Consider the following 19,286-nt stretch of genomic DNA (forward strand, 5'->3'; position numbering starts at 1 on the left):
AGTTTGCAGAGACACCAGGCTCTGCTAACCTTTCAGGTCTCATAAGTTTGAACTTTTGGAAGTGTGAACGTCATCGCCAGAGTCGCATCTAAACCTTACACCGTTTCCGTCCGCCCCGGAAAGCTCAGAGTCACTGCGCGACTCTTCGTGGGGGGGTCAGTGATAATGATGCCCCTGCTTCTGAGCTGAGCATGAAGTGAAATCAGGCCAACCGGACCGGACAGCAGTGGCGCAACTACACATTATTCAGGTGGATGCGAAAACATAGATCGGCGCCCCCCCTTCCCCCGACAGAGGGAAGGAACGTCAGGGTGAAGGAGCGACGCTCACTCAGCCGCACCCCCCCCCCCCGAGGCGAAGATACGTGAAGGGTAAAACTCGCTACATTTACCTCGTTATGTGCGCGAGGTGAAGGAGCGTAAGGCGCGCAATGTACGGGAAAACATCATCGGCGCGCCGCCCCCTCCAGACGGGGTTTTGGCGCCCCCTCTGGTGCTGCGCCCCTATGCGTTGCATACCCTGCATACCCACTTTTTGCGCCTCTGCCGGACAGCACAGGTCAAACACTTAAACTCCATCAAACTGAATTAGTCTGGATGTTGTTGACGACCGAACCGAGCGGACCAGGGTCTGATTTTGCTGAAAACTCTTCATTACAGTTGCTCCGGAAGCTGAAAAGCAACCACCAATCTGTCTCAGTTTTGATATCACACAGATTCATTTGTTACGGAGCAGCGCTAAGGAGTCCTGCTACGTATTTATCAACCTCGTCTCTGCGCGCCGTGTCAGCGCCGTGGGCGTAATCGGGTCAGTGGAAGTCTGCGCAGACAAACTTTAAATTATTGATCAGCTGTAGTCTGCCAGCAGTCCATCATCAGACCACTCGCCGTCACTGGAAAGCCTCGGTTTAATGAGTGCACTCTCTGATTTAATGGCCGTGCTGCCTTGTGAAGAGCGAAGATGATCGTTGTTATTGAACGCAAACAAGAAGCTCGTCCAACGATCATTAGGAAGATCATTAGAGAACGATCATCATCCGCTGTGGTGGCTCCGGAGCAGAGGTCGACTGAGTAGAGCAACCAAAAGATCCGACTCAATCAGAGTAGCACTACTTCAGCATATTTTTACTCAAGTAAAAGTAAAAAGTATAGCCGTCCAAGAAATGACTTGAGTAAGAGTAAAAATGTGTTTGTATAAAAAGGCTACTCTATCACACAATCATTTCAGATTTAAAAAATCATGTTTTTATGTAGTTATGTGGATTTTTTTTTTTTTTTTTTTTTGTATTTTAAGAACCAAAATGAAAATAATTTATTTTGTAACATAATTAAAAAATAACAAAATCAGGCAAAAAAAAAAATTAAAAAATCCAAATGAGTTTTTTTTCTATATAAAACTCATGAAAACTGTAGGTGTGTGTCTGTGTCTGGTGAATTTTTGGTTAAAATGAGTTTGTTCTTCATTCTGTGAAGTTACTTGCAGTGGCTATAGTATTCAGACACTTTACACAAGTAAGAGTAGTGTTACTTCATAATAAAATTCCTCAAGTAAAAGTACCGCGTTGTAAAAATTCTCCTAAAAATACTTTATTTCACAAAAAGTAAATAACTGCTGGCTACTATGCAAACCCTGGAAAATCTGTTGGAAGGGCGATGACCCTCCTCATCCTCCACCCATCAAACCTGGCCTTGGTACAAGAGTGGCAGGAAATGATTGTTGAAAGGAAAACTATCAGAAGTCACATTTTTGTCGTTTGCCAAGCAAAAACACAGAGTCTATTTTTTATTAAATCATATTTCCTTGTGAAAATCAACTCTATTGATCACCCTCCACATCCCCCTGTAGCTGAAAAGTATCAGAAGCAGCATATGATTTTAATCAAACAGTATAAATCACTTTTCATTTTCTAAAATGCGAAAAGGTTTTTTTTTTTGTGTCTCCAAATGTTTGAATGGTCCAGCCAAAGTCCAAGAACTCAGCCACTGACTGTGAATTCGGAGCCCTCTCTCATCCCCTGCTACACAGCGACACGTTTGCAGTTTGTGTCACGTTTACAAAGTCCCAGTTATATTCAGGTCAAATCAAATCACTCTTTGACATCACTGGATTGTTGATGCTCACATCGACTAATGTCAGCATCAAAGCGCCGTGAGTTACAGGCTAATCTGGTCAAAAATAGAAACGAGATTCTCACTGAATGTTTTCAAGCAGCAAAACTTTGAGTTGGATTTGAATCATCGTGTTTCCAGGCCTGAAAACAACAAAATAACGTTTTGGATTCTTTTCCTCAAATCCGAAAGAGTGCCTTGCACTTCAGCTCCGCGAATAGAAAGCAGCCTCGAGGCTCTTTGTGCGGTTCGGCTCGACTGCTGACTGTGCATTGTATAACAAATCGAGGCACACTTCTCCAAAATCCAGTTGGAACTGGAAAAATGTGGCTCTGATAAGCAACAATAGGGATACCAACGGCCACGTGATTTGATTTGACTGAAGCGTTGCCGCAGTTCTGGGGCCGTCACTCTGCTGGCCGAGGCCAATGAAGGTTGCCACACTGGATCCTCACAAGTTGAATTTGTCGGCTTGCTTTGAGGAAGACGTTTCGAGCGCAGCACGCTTAGAAACCACGCGGAGAGAAACTCTTTGAGTTTTGCTTCCGTTTTTGTTGCGTCTTTTTCTCTTCCTGACAGAGGATTCGTGCTTTTATCAGTTACTGCTTCCCAATGTCTTTTGTGTGTCTCCTTCAAAAATACGACTGTAGCTCAAAGAAACAATATCAGTTTAAGGATAATATGTCAAAGTTCTAAAAACTGTGTTCATTTCTATGTAGCTGAGTTTTCATTCAATCATTCATTTAACTGTCAATGAAATCTCAAAATATAAATTTGCTCAATGGAAACTCGTCATTTTATAGTTTTTTTTTATAGGAAACTTTGGAATGAGGTGGTTCATAAGCTGCATCAAAACAAAACTGCAGTGGAAATATATCTAAATATTTTTAATGCGATCAACAACCGCATGTCACTGCTGCCGGGAAAGACGAAGACAACAGGACTTAGCATGAGGACGATGGTGTGCCATGTTTTTTAATGACATCTCATGACTTTAATTGCGTTTCTAATTTAATGGAAATGCTGCAATTGCGCATATTTTTGTGCAAATTTGTAACGGAGACGTAGCTACCATAATCATCAAAATGACAAAAAAATAAAGGCTTGAAATATTTCCCTCTGTGTGTAATGACACAATATTATACACTGCTCAAAAAAATAAAGGGAACACTTTAACATTTAAGTGAACACTGAAGTGTTCCCTTTATTTTTTGAGCAGTATATATGAGTTTCACTTTCTGAAACGAGTGACAAGAAATATTAAACTATAAAACAAGAGGAGGCAAAGGGCAACACGATCATCGCTATGGGACTTTGACGTTCCAACACGTGATTTCAGAGTGATTTTTTTCTTCTTTTTTTTTTTTAAATACAAGCTGTCTGATAAAAATCTAATGTATTCTGGACAGATATGTTCATCCAATGATGTATTCCCAGTCTCGAAACATGGAGGTGGCAGCGGAGGCGTCATGATATGGGGGAACCATTTTTGCCAGCGCGGAGACGGAAACCGTTCATAAATTATGAGGAAACTGATGAAGCCAAACACATGGCAGACCTGGTTTAAGATCCTTAAAAAGCTTGATAGTTGATGCTGACGTGTAAAATTAGTCGAGACATAACCAAACCATTGACTCGTGTGAGGTGAAAACTCTGAATACAGTATTCAAAATGTGTGGATATTATTGCATGGCAGTGCATGTCCTTAATAAACTCTAGAGCTCATTTGCGGTTGCGCAAATGACCCTCAAAGGAAGTCATAGAAAAGTCCCTGGGGAGTGCAGAAGTTTAAAATAGAGAACTATGACCTCCAACAGGCTTGTTGTGTTCAGTGAAGTCAATGTGGGAAACAGCACGCCTGCAGTATTTATCAGATTGCTGCACTAGTTACACAGCCTCGAGGTGATTTAAGCACCTTTGACCTCCAGCAGTAAGCGGCTCACTGAGGCACGCGCGCGCGCGCACGCACACACACACACACACACACACACACACACACACACACACACACACACACACACACACACACACACACACACAAAAGCAGCGACCGGTTTGTCACATGACCACCAGCGTGAAGCCCAGTCTGCCTGTGCGTGTTTGGCTCCTATTTCCGCGTTCACCCACACCGACTGAATGAGTCTCTACCAACACCGCAGCAGCAGCAGCAGCAGCAGCAGCAGCTCTGTGTCTGCCGCCTGACGCAGAGAAACCGCGTCCCCGTGCGGGCATCGTCGCCCACCCGCATCGCTCCGCCGTCCGCAGCAGCCATGCTCACGCGGGTGAAGACGGCCGTGGCCAGCCTGATGGGAGGCGTGATGGCCGGAGGATCTAACGGAGACCATCCCGGCGGCCCGGAACTGCCGCTCAAATTTCCGTACAGCAGACCGGAGTTTCTGGGTCTGTCTGCCGACGAGGTCGAGTGCTCGGCGGATCACATAGCGCGACCGATCCTGATCCTGAAGGAGACCAAGCGGCTGCCGTGGGCCACCGGCTACGCGGAGTGAGTAACCCTGCGCGTCCATCTTTTCTTGCATCCTTTGGAAAGTGAGATCACTCGGGCGGGTGTAAACACAAACACCAGCACGCTTTTATCATCGGCCTGCTGTATGTATGCGTGCGTGTGTGTGTGTGTGTGTGTGTGTATGCACTTAGATGTGCAGATAAAGAGCGGCGGCTCTTTCATAATCCATTTCGATCAAGATGTAACATTAAAAATGATTGCGTTGAATATAAAATTTAAGGACATGCAACGAAAGATGCGGGGTTATCTTTTCTCTCTCTCCATGCTTCAGTTACAAAAAAAAAAAATCATTTCATGATCATCAGCACTTGACCTAATAACCTACTTATTTCACGTCATCCGCTTGGTTCTTAAACAAACAAACAAACAAACAAAAATGAATCCAGACTTCATTGTTCATATTTTTCTGTTACTGATATTTGATATATTCCATCTTTGTGCCTGCGGGGTAATAATGTCTGATGTGTTTACTTTGCCTGTGGGAGGCACAAAATGAAGCGGAAATGTTTCCAAATCTAGAGGAGCAAGTTTATTTTTTTGTTTTTAACTCTCTAAAATATGCAGCTTGTGCTTCACTGATGGAGCTTGTACTTTTTTAAAGATCAGGGGGGAAACATCTGGCATTTTATTAAGGTTTTTGTATCTAGCTGTTTATTTACATCCATCCATCCATCATTTTTGAGACCTCATTTTATGTGAATTCTGGATTTCTGCGTTATCTGTAGCAAATGTCTGATGAGTTTCACTTTGGCTGTTTTTCATTAGCTGGCAGAGTTTTAGTTCTTTTTTTTAAGTTCACCTCATAAATGTAAATCATTTTGGGGTTTGATTGTCAGAGGTTTCAGAGGTGTGATTCTAACTTTAGTGGCTGATGAAGACGAGTGATCGTCCATTGGCCGACATCCCGCATCGGGTCCGAGCTCCTACCTCATTACAGAGAGATACCAGCTCAGTATGACATTTGACCCTTTACTTTCCCACACTGATGTTTTCTTCAAAGGCTGCTATGATCGCAGCGAGTGCGTTTCCTTCCCTCTCTTTGTTTCATAGTTGTTTCTTTTTTGGTAAAAGCAGCGTCTGCAGAAATCCCCCCAGTCTTTCTCTGGCTAATCTTTTTAAGTTGAGCCATCCAGGTGTGAGGTCTGTTTGAGATGAATGTCATCAGAAAGACAGCAGCGGAACAATGTCAAAAAAAAAAAGAAGTGCAAAATAACCTTAAGGTTCCAACTTGACATCTTCAGTGAATCTTTTGGATGCTTTCCTGTTTAAGTGCTGAGCATCGGACATGGAAACGGTTTCCAAAGTCACAGGGTTGCATGTTGTAGCTTGTTCGTTTCCTAACTAAAAAGCCCAAATTTCTAATCCTCTCAGTTCAGACGGACGCAGAGGTAATTTGATATTCTTGCTTGCACAGCTTTAAATGGAGGTTTTATGAACGTCTACTGTGAGAAAACAGACAAATTAATATGTAAAAGAATATTAACACACGACCAACGTGGTCCTCATCAAGTCTTTGGAAGACTGAAAATAACGGACTGTTACTTTTTAATCAGGAAACAACATTCTGCTGTAGAATAAGCTAAATGATCAATTAGGAGTGTACAAATAGATGAGAACGCCAACAATTACTCAAAATGGCCAATTTAGTTATTTTCAACAAACACCTCGACTCTTGTTTCGTAGAAAGGAAGTCTAGTCACAAGCAAGTAACCATTGTTGGTGCTGATAAATGCCATCAGCTGTTTGTGATAACTGAGTCCAACCAGAGTCCAACTCTTCTTTACAGATTTGTTTTAATTCAGCCACGTTGAGCTCATTATACGAGCTACTCCTTAGTGCAACCCTGGTGAAAACGTTGCTAAACGGCTAATAGAGGAGCCATGTTGTGATGACTTCCTGAAGGCGGAGTTTCAGAAAAAGCAGGAGTTTTTAAAGAGACACAAACCAAATTTCAAGGTGTGAAATCAGGATGTAAAATTTCTTTTAAGTCATTTTTGACTTAAAAGAGCCAAAGCATTGTGGCCAACTTGGTCTTCAACGTGAGTCGACACGTTGCTTATAAGCCGTTGTGAACAAAACAAAAATAAATTTTTTATGGTTCTGCACATTTAATTCTGCATTTACAAGTACACATTTTAACAGCTTTTGTTAATAAAATATTTGGATCAAATCAGTCTTTATCTGCGAGAATTAAAATCAGAGTTGGTTTTTCTTCTTCTTTAGTGAAGTTTATTCCTTTAGTGAGGTTATTCCTGCGTCAGTCCCTGGAGACGCAGGAAGAGCAGCTCTGCTGTTATCAGGATGATTCTGATGCCTGTTTGAGGATCTGGACCAGTGAGCAGGATCATTCAGATGGACCAGTGGTTATTGCTCACTCTTGTCTCAAGTGTGCATACAAGCCCCGCTCCCAACTTTTGCAGAGTGTTTGCTTCTTCTGCATCTCCTCTACCCCCGCAGTTGTTTTTCCACTGAGAACATCGACCTCTACTGCTGTTTTTTTGGGGGGGGGTTTTTGTTTGCAGAGCGGAGAGGGGAGTTGGGTTTATGCAAACAGAACAGGGCAACACACCTGAAACATCAGCTCAGTTCAACAGCAGGAGGTTCTGGTTCTGGTTACACAAGTCGGCGCTAAAGCAGATCTATAAAACGGCGGTCAGTGGAAACGATCCGTCGCGGTTTTAGAAATCTCTGCTTCACTGATTGCTTCACAGATCCGAGCCGATGTGAAAATAATCAGCTCATTGACGGGACCAGCTAAGACTTTGACAGATTTCTCAAACTGTTGCTTTTTGAAAGTTTAAATTTAAATTTTAAAATGCTGATAAAAAAAAATGAATGAGTATTATCTTAGCTTCCACAAGAGAAAAGAGAATTACTTGCATTTAAATGGACCATTTATGGTACTATTGCAATGATGCTAAAATTGAATAAAAATTATTACTTCTTTCTTAGGGTTAGTTCCACAAACACAAAAACTGTTCTTTGGGACGCCACTTACTTAAAGAAGTGTTATTGAATCTGCGCAGATTGACTGTATTCAACCATATTTTCGAATTTACTGATATTTATGGACGAGTACAAAGCACAGAATTAGACTGAATAGATCGGGTTCATTACCACCAACGCTCAATCTGGATTTTCTTTTTCTTTTCAATATTGGGGCCGATACAAATATTAATATCGGATCGATGTATCTCTGCCTGTAATCCAGCATCGCTGTAGATTAGGGAGTCCAAACATGTACTGTTTGTTTCTTCAATCCTTTAGTATTTATAAAGTCATCTTGTAGTCATTCAACATTTAATTTATCATACAAAAGTCTGATAACGACTGATTTTCATTATTTTCACTCCATCCGTTTTCCCACCAGCTGTCCAGCCTCCCTGTGCCACCTGAAGAAGAAAAACCTCTCCACAGCGCCACCACCAGGCCTCACCACGGGTTACATGCAGCCTTCGAGTTCCTTCTTGAACACTCTGGTTGAGCTGTTTTTCGTTCTGCTTCTTTAACCTTAGCCCAGACAGCTGTACAGTCCAAACCTCATCTCGAGCAGAGCCGTCGTATCGATGGAGCAAAGATCAGTTGTCACAAAGCTTTGTCCTCCTGCTGCTCCTGTATTTGTTTTATTTTTTTACCTACCGATCCACAACGGTTAATTCACAAACTCAGCAGCTGTAAGATCAATAACCAATCAATAGGTTTCTCTGCAATAAAAACACGAGGGCCAACTTTCCACCTTCTCATTTGGTTTCAGCAGCGTTTCCAGCTCACCACAGAGAGTTTATCCTTCAGCTCTGACTGCAGTTTCTATCCATCTTGGCTCTTTGCCTTCTGCTTTTGTGTGTTTTTTTTTTTTTTTTTACTTTCATTTTTTTACTCCTACATATTTTACGTTCTTATCAAAAGAAGCAACATGGTAGAAGGGGGCTAAGAGGAGGCACATGAACAGCATCAGTCACAAGACTCGGCACATGCTCACCGCCTGCATCGGCACGGGTAGGAGGAAGGAGCGATTGGCCGATTTCATTTCAACCTGGAACCTAAAACTGAAAAACATAACGCTTTAGGCTTATGTTTTCAGCATGGCTAAATTAAAGATTAAATGATGACTGTTGAAAATCTATTATAAGCAATTAGACAAGGATGATTGATTTATTTATTTTTTTCATAACTAACCCCAAAAACCTATAATTATCAACACTCGTAGCCTCCAGGCTGTTCACCCCAGCTTTTGTTTGTGCAGCAAGTAGCAAAAAAGTGATCCAGGGCAGCCTGTAATTCATAACATCGGCTGCCAATTGATCCGCCTCCCATGTTTTTGAAGTTCGCAGTCTGCAAGATGTCAAACAAAGCCCCCATGTAGTTCCTACGGGCTGAACGCCTCCCAGAGCAGCAGTGGAAAATTTCAAGGAAAATCAACCTGTGTGGATGAAGGCAGAATGAGCAGCAAGTCCGCACACGGCTGAGACACGGCGTTTTAATATTTGACAAACAGCGTTAAATAAGTCACTGCATGTCAAAGTGTTTACCCCACGTTCAGCTGCTCAACTCGTTCCTTGTTGTATTCTTGGCAGTATTTGCACCCCTTCTAAGTTTTGCTACTTTGTCAGGTTACAACCAAAGATGTGATTTCTTTAAGGCTTTCAGTCATTCTACGTTTTAATTCCCTTTTTAAACTGTTAAGATCTTCTGGCTAACTATTTTACAGCTTAACCATGGCAACAGAGATGCACATACTTTTTAAAGTAATATTTAAACATCATTGTTTTAAGTTAAATTTCCATCTCTGCTCGTATCTCCCATCTCTTTCCTTAGCTCCGATACATCGTGCATTCCTAGTAATATTTGAATGTTGATTTTGCAAAATGTGAAAAAGTTTAAACTCTATTGATGCTGATGTAAAAACAGAAGTAGTTCTCTAGTTGATGTTCGTACTTGGTATACATTGATCGGAAGAGCAAAATAAAACGCATCTGGAGGACAAAAACTTCCCCTGCAGCATCAACTGCATGAGTGTTGAAGATCGGACCGCTGAGGACGTAATCGGGGCCGAGTCGAGGAAGCGGGGTAACCCAATGCGACCGGCTCGTCTTCTCACGGTGGAGATGAAAGGCCAGCGCTGATCTCGTGACCTCGCGGGGTCAGCTGAGCGTCGCTCCCTGCGGAGGTTCGCTCTTATGCAACCCGCAAAACGTGGCGCAGAGCCACGGGGTTCTGCCGTTTTTACTGGCTACGACTCAGTTTCGCGTTTCCTATTGTTTTATAACTGCATGCTTTCCAGGAATAGTTCTGAATTTATAATTTGTTTGTAAAAGGCTGTCAGGAGTTCATCCTGGTCTTCATTCTGCACTGAGGCGAAAAGCTGAGATTATCTTAAAGAAACATAGGTTACTATTAGACAAAACACAATAAATGTGCATCATAAGTTGTTTTTTCAGGTGTTATGTAAACTGTTATAGTTGTTACAACAGAGGGAAGTGAAGCATTTCTAAGTTGCCATGACTCTGACATCAATTAAAATCAGTTTTACTGACGGGAAGAGCAGCGCAGCAATTTTTCCGTCAGGTTAATGATCCGGAGTGTTTTCTCAGCTGCAGACGGAGAATGTCCACTCATTGGATCTTATCCTTATGGCCGCTAATGAATGCTTAAATTAGATTTGTGCAAACAATGCTTAACATTTCTGTTGCCACGACAACATTTGACTTTTTTCCTTTGATCACATATCCATACACTGCAAAAAAGAGAAAAAAACACCTGAAAATCTTACAAAATTTTGGGTTTCCAGAGGCAGATTATTTCACTGATAACATCGGAAAAATGTCTTATTATAAGTGAGATAATCTGCCAATGGAAATTGTACTTTTTAGTCAATATTAATGCCCCGTATCTTGCTGAAAAGTTACTTGCAAGTTAGTTTTGTCTCATTCCAAGCGCGCCAAGGTATTTGCACCAGAAACTAGACAGAAAATACTTGGTAAGAGTTTGTGTTTTTGCAGTGCATGGTTGCTATTTCTTATCACAATAATTTAATATAGTCCCAAAGATAAAGACCGATTATCTGGAGTTGAGCTAAATTTAAGAAAATGAAAGCAGATACTGATTCGTAAAGTTTTGTTCTTTCAGCACCTGGTGGACCAGGTTTGAAAAGCCGCTACAGCATATTTACAGATCCAGCAGGAATGCAGAGTTACTGTGACCCAGTGCTTTTCCATGGCTGCAGCAGCAGATCCCAGCTGTTCAGTCTGCAGTGTTTGAGGTTTCTGTTCCCTTTGCCCTGCATGAGTGGGAATGTTTTGTAAGGGAACTTTTGTAAGATTGTGTCGCTTCTTGTGTGCAAAGAACAATAATAAAGGCTCGGATTATGTTTGGGTGAGTTTTGTGGGTTGCAGGACATGACAAGAGGCCCCCTTAGACAGAAAATAGCATTTCTATCTAAAGAAAAATTAAAATATGGAAATAACAATTGAAGCCATATTTGGTCGTTAAAAATTTGCATAACCCTTTTTCTGTCAATGTTGATCTTGGGGAGGGGGGGGAGCACAATTGTGTGAATTGTTTGATTGGTACAATGAAACGATTTAATGTATAACAATGCTTCGCTACCTGCAGATTTGGCTGTTGGGTATCATGGAAAGCAAAAAGTCTGACTATATGTTTTCCAAATGTATCATTTAAAATATAATTACATTTTATGAATGTATTTATTGATAGGTTTTGTTCTGGCTAGTGCTAAACAATTCTAAAAGAGTAAACATTTTATTTAAAGGAGTTTCATCACATACATTCTTACAAAGTTTTCCATCCTCATTTCTGCTGAGTTTTTATTGTTCATGTGTGTTTGAGTATCATTGTGTTGCACTGGTGTCCTAAAGCACTGCCTTCCCTTCCTTCTTCTGTCTCCATGTAGGGTGATCAATGCTGGGAAGAGCACCTTAAACGAAGACCAGGCCTGCTGCGAGGTGCTCATGCTCAAACGGAGGCCTCTGGAGAGCTCAGGGCCAAACCGAAACCCCGCAGCCCGTCGGAGGTCTTCCCTGCCCAATGGAGAGGGCCTCGGCCTCCGGGACGGCAGCGTGAGTGAGACGGACAGAGATCTAATATGTCACACAAAGTCTCAAGATAAAAGTTCAGAGTTCTGTAGTCTGTGAAAGGCCTCAAGTGGTCAAACAGTTTGGGGTTAAGTTAATGTGTGAATAAATCTGGACCCAGTGCCTCATCAGCCAATGAAAATAATACCCTTCCTTCTTTTAGCATGCTGAGGCGAGTGAGTCTTCGTGAGCGCAGATAGAGCGTCTGCATAGTGTAGAATGAGATTAAGGGTGCATTAATATCAGTCTTTTTTAATCTGCTTCAATAAAGCTCTAGTTTGCTTGTGTACAAAGTCTGGTTCGATTGGGTGAGGTATGAAATCATAACTGGGCTCTGACGCGGACCAAAAAAGCGAACTGGTCCAACTAAAAACCTCGGTCTCGGTTCAGCTTGGTTCGAAGTAAACTGGCATGATTCTAATGCATATGTGAACGCCAAGCGGTCAGGAGGCCGCTCCAAAAGCAGGAAGTGGAATGTAGCGTAGAGAATTCTGGGTAAATGCAAGAACATTGCGTTTGTGGGTGAAAAAGACCATGGTCTTTTGCTGCAGACAAAACTGGTCAAATTTGATGCTACTCCATTTTTGTTCACATTTTTCAAACAAGGAAGTTGTGTTCATGTCTTCTTCTGAGGTTTTAATGTCGTTTCCTTCAGTGGTTCTTGGTTCAGAGTTTGTTTTACAAAGTGTTTGAATCCTTTGCCTCAGTGCAGTGTGGAAGTGAACCGCACCAGCTGAAAATGTAACAAATGTTGCAATTTTGGTCCGCAGTCAAACAAAGGTTACCAGATTACTGGGTGTGAAAAAACCCTAAAACATGTTATTTTTTGGTCGTTACTGCAGCAACTGGATAGCAGTTACATTCCTTTCAACGCAGTGGTGTAAATATCTCCGAGTCGTGACGCACATGCCACAGAATCTCGTAACATGTCCCAAAAATCTGTAGCAATTTGACTTGGATCAGACGCATAGCAAGTCGATTCTGGCTATTGCAATGTGAGTGTGAGAGGGTTGAAAACTACAGGAAGTACATAAAAGAAGTGGCTGACATGTCATCCATATATCAGTGAAAGTGAAACCAGTCTGCAGACCCGACTGTCCCCTCAATCGGTCCAACACACAGTTCATTGGAGCGTAGACCGACTCGTCCTTTCCACATCCCATCGGCGGTCAGCAGCTCTTGCATGCGAATCAGCCCTGAAGTCTGATCTTGTTGCAGTCAGAGGTGCATTGTGGACAGTCCTCCAAACAGATGTGTATCATCCTGCACTAGACAGTCCCCGCTGTTTGTTTTTGTGATGCAGCTTTGACAGATATTCATTGACTTGAGTTGACGCTGTCTCTGTTCTTCAGTTTGTCTGGTTTTGTAGCAACAGAAAAATAGCCCTGCGTTACATTTTCTCTGTTTGTCCTTTCTTCACACGAGATCACCAGAAGCCAACAGCAAATGCATGCAAGAGCCTCTCATGACTCACCCCTGCAGTGCATGTGGACCGATATTAGAACTGTAGAGCCTCTCTTTGCCTCCTGGAATCATGCTGTAGAATCTGCCTGTGCTATATTTAGAAAACCCTGCTTTTTGCTCTGTGGATAAACACAGAGCATAAAACTCAAACTACGGCTAGAGCACTCTGCGGTGCAAAGTCATGTTCTGTCTTTGAGGGCTGTGTAGCGCCAGGCGACTTCATTTCAGTGGCTGGTCTGTACCAGAACTGATGTGGAAACAGAAGAGTTTGTGTCAGAAGATCTTAGATTTACTGTGTTCTGTGAAGATGGCCGACTCAAAGGGTAACGTGAGTGAGCCGCATCGCACAGGAGACTGTTTAAACCTTATGTGGGAGGCAGAGTCTTTGAAAATCAACAAAGAGCACAGGATGCGCACATGGGTTGCATCATCCTGGACTTGTTCAATCCTGCAAAATGCAAGAGAGGAACTAAAGCAAAGGGGTAGAACAGACAGAGCACACAAGGTTCTTACAATGATGGACAGACTGTATGCATAGACACCGACTAATAGTCATTTGTGCAGACAAACAAAATATAAAGATCTTGCACTTTTCTTTCTGCTTTTTCTGTTTTCTTGTCTTCTGTACTGTATTTTTCCACTATTTTCTTTAATTTACATTCATGCAGCATAAAATTACAACCCTAAGTGCTTGGTACTTATACCTTTACATACACAAAACCAGTGAGAGGCTGTGTTTATTCTGACACCTTTTTGCCACAATCGGCTTTTAATGTCTTCAGCTATCTGAGTTTTGAGGATTCTCTTGACTCGATTGTCTACTCTTCACGTATTTTACCAAGCTTTTACAAAATCCTGATCTCCAAAACCTCCAGATCTCTCCAGTAGGTCTGTGGAATGAAAGATTGACGATTACAAGATTTAAATGCAAAATTATCACTTATGTGACGATCATTGTTCTTCCTTGCATCCAGGATGGCTCAGAGGATCTTACCTTTCACTACTGGGCGCTGTTCGACGGCCACGCTGGTTCTGGAGCTGCCGTCATGGCGTCTCGTCTTCTCCATCACCACATCGCGCTGCACCTTCAAGAGGTGATGGAGATTCTGTGCACACCCAACCTGCAGCCGCCCACTTGCCTGGACGAGGAGCCCGTCAATCACCTCCTGTCCGCAACGTCCAACCGTGCCCTGTCCAGGGCCGCGTCGCTACGAGGAGCCGCGGGCGCCCCGGGTTCGCCCAGCGCCCCGCCACCAACGCGCTTCTTCACCGAGAAGAAAGTTTCGCAAGAAAGCCTGGTTATCGGAGCCATAGAGAACGCCTTCAAAGACATGGTGAGTTTACAGGTTGATGACAAATACATGTTGTGGTCCTGCCGGTGGAGTTCCTCGTCGTGAGTAGGAAGCCAGGTATTTAATTTACTGATTACTTTAAAGGAATGAGTGATGTCCCAATCAATATGATTGGAAATGACAAGTTAGTTTGAGCCACTCTGATGATCTGCAGGTCAGATATTGAAAAAGCAGAATTGTTTTTCCGGTATGGAACAATAAAACCCAAACAAAAGGTGAGTCTGGGTTTTATTGCCTGTATCAAGGAAGCAGCAGTGTTTGTTGTACTGAATTGATGAATCAGGGCACAGTTTACAGTGATGAGTTTCGGTTTTCAGGCGATAAAAGTCCGACTGTGCACTTCCACTAACTGTTTTCTGATTAGTTTCTGGGGGTTTGAACGTACTGTGATTGAAGACACGATAGTGTTTAAAGTAGAAAAATAATAACGTGTGGATTCCCCCAGGAATATAGAATATTTACTGCAGAGTTGCTTATTTTTGTTGCAGTGAGATTCTGCCTGTCAATATCTTTTGCCAGCTAATTTTGCAAAACCATTTCAAACGTCTTTCATGTGCACATCTGCAGCTGCGACCACTTAAACAATAGATGTTTGTCTGATTTTTCTGCTTAACTCTTGTGCGAGGACTGAGGCAAATGATGCAAGTGATACAGGTGTGGGGTCAGATGGATCCAATTTGTAAACACAAGGTTTAAGTAATTACATATTTCTAGTGTTGCAGGCTGAAGTCTCAACACCTGGCTTTCGGATGAATTTCCGATACAGTGTAACTTTCAGGTGATATTTTGTTGCCTATGGATTTAAAAGTATTAATAAATATGTTTTGAGGTGCGCTGACTCAAAAGGCAAATACTACATTTCAATATTCCAGCTGCACTTATAAACCCCTACAGCAGCTGATCAAGTTCTCCTGGCCTCCAGGAGCAGAAAGATGTGCTTCTTTGTTTTGGCCACTAGATGGCAGTGCACAGTAACGTTTTACCGAACCGGTGGGTCAGAACAAGATTGACGAAGATGACGAATTAATTCTTCGTGTTTGTTGAAAATGAGAGCTAAAACCTGGGATGATGGGTTTGTTTGCGTTTGTGACTATGATTTTGATATAATTAGCTCAAAATATATTAATCTATATTTCAGTAATGTCAGAATTTAAAGAAGTACAGTCAAATAAATAGGCATTTAGCATGCTGTCTTTCTTTCAGTTTCTGTCGTTTTGCTTCCTGTGTTCTCCATGTCAGGAGACATTAATTCTCCCCTCGCCCATATTAGGTTTTACATTTTAGTTTCAGAATTCCAGGCAGTTTCAGGCTAAATTTAAGTTATTTTGGCTGGAAACAAAGCATTTTAACTTCAGTATTTAAAACATACAATAAGTGCAATGGAATGTATCAGCACAGTTTGGGGTTTTCTCCACAGCTCTCAATTTTCTGTGCAAGATTCACCTCAAACTCATACTTAAATCTATGTAATTTGATTTGATAAGCACTGAGAAAAGTAAACCTAAAAAGCAGAATGAAGATGATTTCTGGCCTTTATACCAATCGGTGTTTTATTTAGAGTTTATGTGATGGACCGAAAAAAAATATTTCATAATTGCAAAGTGGAGGGAGAATGATAAAGAGCCCTAATTTTTTTTTTTTTTTCACAAATAAAACCACTAAAAAATTGTGCAAACTTGGAAAGCTGACCAAACAAGCAAACGTGTTAATTCAATGGTTTGGCTACATTCAGACCCTCAGGTCGGATCTGATGTCTGTGTTATTTTAGCAGCTTTTAATAATCTGGCGTTTTCCAGTTTTCCACCAGACTTTCCTCAGGGCCGTCTGTCTTGCCTGTGCTATGTCTCAGCTTTGACTAATTAGTGAAAAAATGATTAATTCAGTTAATTACCTGCCACTCTGTCTGTCGCCTGGGTTTTCCATCATTTACTGAAAGCCGTTTCTCAGCGTTCCGTGATTTATTTATTTCCATTTCCTGCTTTTGGGGCTCGCAGCTTTTGGGTTTCTATCAAAGCTACAGACAGAAAGAAAGTGGCTTAAACGTTGCTTTGAGGGCACAAAATCCCACCTTAATGTAGAATCGACAAACTATGAAATATAAGATCAGCTTATGATTGAATTACTATAAAAATGTTCCATTTAACGTATAAATGCACCGATCAGGATTTTGCCTCCTGATACCGATTTGGAAAACTTTTTGCATTTAATGAGCAGGAGAAAAAGAAATCAATAGAGAAAATTTGGCTAACTAATTGGTGGAAATCATTAATTCAGTTCATAATCCTAAATGCTTTTGCACAGCTTTTGGTATGCTCCTCAAGTTCAGGGTCTTTTTTTCTCTCTGAAAGCTGGGATGTTCTTTTTCTCGATGTTTCAAAAGTGGAGTTTTTTGGGAGTACTTCATGATCCGTGGACTCCTGCCTTCTTAAAGCTCAGTGAGCTTCTTTGGCCACTAGGGGGCCTCTCACATCAGGATCTGGGGAAGTGCAACTCTTCGTACCTCCCACAAGGATCCAGTTGTTTACAATGCCACAGGGAGACTGAAGAAAAAGCATCTCCACAGTATGATGTTGCCACCACCGTGTTTAGCAGTGGGGATGCTGTGTTCAGAGTGATGTGCTTCTGTTGCATGTTTGCCACATGACTTGTGATCTGTAATATTGCAGTTTGCAGACTATTTTTGTATAGTGCGATTGAGAACAGCATAATAAATGCAGATAATAAATCCTGTTATGCCCAGTTTATTTTTCACAGGAACAACTTAACACTTGAAGCAGGTTGAATATTTGTAAAGCCTGACTTTACCATCAGACCCTGTCCTCTAATCAATTAATCGGTTAATCAGTTTTAAAGATTTGCCACATTTTGAAGATTTTTCATTCAACCACTTAAGCTTTTTCTTATTAGAAATACTTCAAAACATGCAAATAAATATCTTCAATTCTTTTTTTTTTTTACATAAGAAAATAAATGCACATTTTGTTGCCTAAAATGCAACACAGTGATTCTTTTAGTGAACGCTTGATCATTTTTAGCAAAGGATGCTAAAAAATACTTCTAACATCAACATGTTAAAAGCTCGGCCCTTTCTGCTCAGCTAAACATCAATACCTTGTAGTGATGATCTGTCATTTACTTTTTGCATTAACTGATTAAAAATTGGACAGCAAAAGGTCCTCGAAAAGAGATTTTGTTTTACAGAATTTAAACCAGGTAAAGCTAAAATATGCCACTAGAGGAGTTCTAGGTTTGACAAATTTACAGGCAGAAATGTTTTTTCCATATTGAATGCAAATTTTATGTATTACCTTTTTACCTTTTTTTAGGGCCTCTGTACACCTTTTATAGATTGATTGATTGATTGCTAAATCAATTGATGATTTTTTTTGAATAATCGATTCATCACGATTAATTCACTTAATCGTTTCAGCCCTACTAAGCCGATTTGACATTTTCTTTCTTCAAAGATTCTGTTTTCTTGGATTCTTGTTTTGTTCTCAGTAATTTGCAGCAGTATTTTACGTGCTATTTTTGTCTTTAGACATAATGACATCTACAACAGTGGGCTTGCAGTGTGTGTGTGGGAGCTGTCCCTCTTGGTTATTTGTCTCCGCTGTCAGATTGTTCCTGGCTGAACTTGCGAGGATAAAGGTGTGGATGTCTGTGCAGCCGTTTCCATTATGAAAGCCTCGCCTGCAGCAAGAGGTGCTGGTGCTGGGATACAGCGAAGATAAATATGTATGGCTCACCATGGATTCATAATTCACCCGGACTGAAGGACACACTCGTTCACCAACCCACCACCACCTTTTTGTCAGTACGGTGGAACCAAAACACACAGACGGCCTCCGTTTCCGGGGGAACGTTAATGTGCCGTGACACACTCCTCGTCTACCAGAGGTTCAGAGGGCGGTTCGCTCTAACTGTGTTGTGGGAGAAACATGGCAGTGCCGTCACATGCGCTCCAGAGCATTTTCAGTCCCTCTCAAACTGCTGATCGTGACAGAGAGACGGGACAGAAACGCCCCAGGGGCCCAATTATATTCCTGGGACGTCTCCCTGCTTCTGTTTGGGAATGATTTAGGTGTCAGTGAGGGCTGACGAGGTAGCTGTGGCTCAGATATGTGCCAGTGCTTTGATTAGACCAATGGCAGGGCAATTATAGATCTAATTAATGGACTGATCGTATGTGTGTTTTTAAAATTATTTTGGGGTTAATTAGCATCATATTGATAAAGACTAATTAGCTGCTGGAATAAGCAGCACTTTATGTAAACTCTCAGTCTCTGGATTCCCTTTATTCTGTTGCTGCTTGACTGAGACTGATAAATAAATGGATGAATGAACGAACAAATAAATAAATTTATTAATTACATGATAAACATGTAGAGGTAGTTTTAATATTACAACAACTGGGTTCCTGCACAGTCTAGGAGAGGTTGGACTTCGTCTGTCCATCCGTCTGTCCATCATGGAGTTTTGACAGAAACTGTAGAAATGCTGACACACAGAATGTTTATTGATTGTTCAGTTTTAATTCTTCACTCTCTTTGTCTGAAAAATGAATGTTTAGCATAAAGCAGGGAAACTTGTCCAAATGATGAGCTCACATTGTGTATTTGATGGTGTGTCAGGATGTGCAGATCGAGAAGGAGAAGGCGTCCTTCAACATCTCAGGAGGCTGCACCGCTCTAATGGTCGCCTGTCTGCAGGGGAAGCTGTACGTCGGCAACGCAGGGGACAGCAG

General features: G+C 41.7%; 1 protein-coding gene across 1 annotated transcript in view; it reads left to right on the plus strand.

The window, feature by feature from the left end:
• Positions 1-4,137: 4,137 nt before the first annotated feature.
• ppm1h (protein phosphatase, Mg2+/Mn2+ dependent, 1H) overlaps positions 4,138-19,286 on the plus strand; it is a 38,863-nt gene continuing 23,714 nt past the window's right edge. Inside the window, exons 1-4 of the mRNA XM_081607832.1 lie at positions 4,138-4,611; positions 11,543-11,708; positions 14,162-14,521; positions 19,174-19,286. Coding sequence (XP_081463958.1) covers positions 4,379-4,611; positions 11,543-11,708; positions 14,162-14,521; positions 19,174-19,286 — 872 coding nt within the window. The 5' untranslated portion in view covers positions 4,138-4,378. The remainder of the gene's footprint in view (positions 4,612-11,542; positions 11,709-14,161; positions 14,522-19,173) is intronic.

Source organism: Poecilia reticulata, chromosome 6 (assembly GCF_904066995.2).
Source record: "Poecilia reticulata chromosome 6, P_reticulata-male-v2, whole genome shotgun sequence".
Classification (NCBI taxonomy): Eukaryota; Metazoa; Chordata; class Actinopteri; order Cyprinodontiformes; family Poeciliidae; genus Poecilia; species Poecilia reticulata.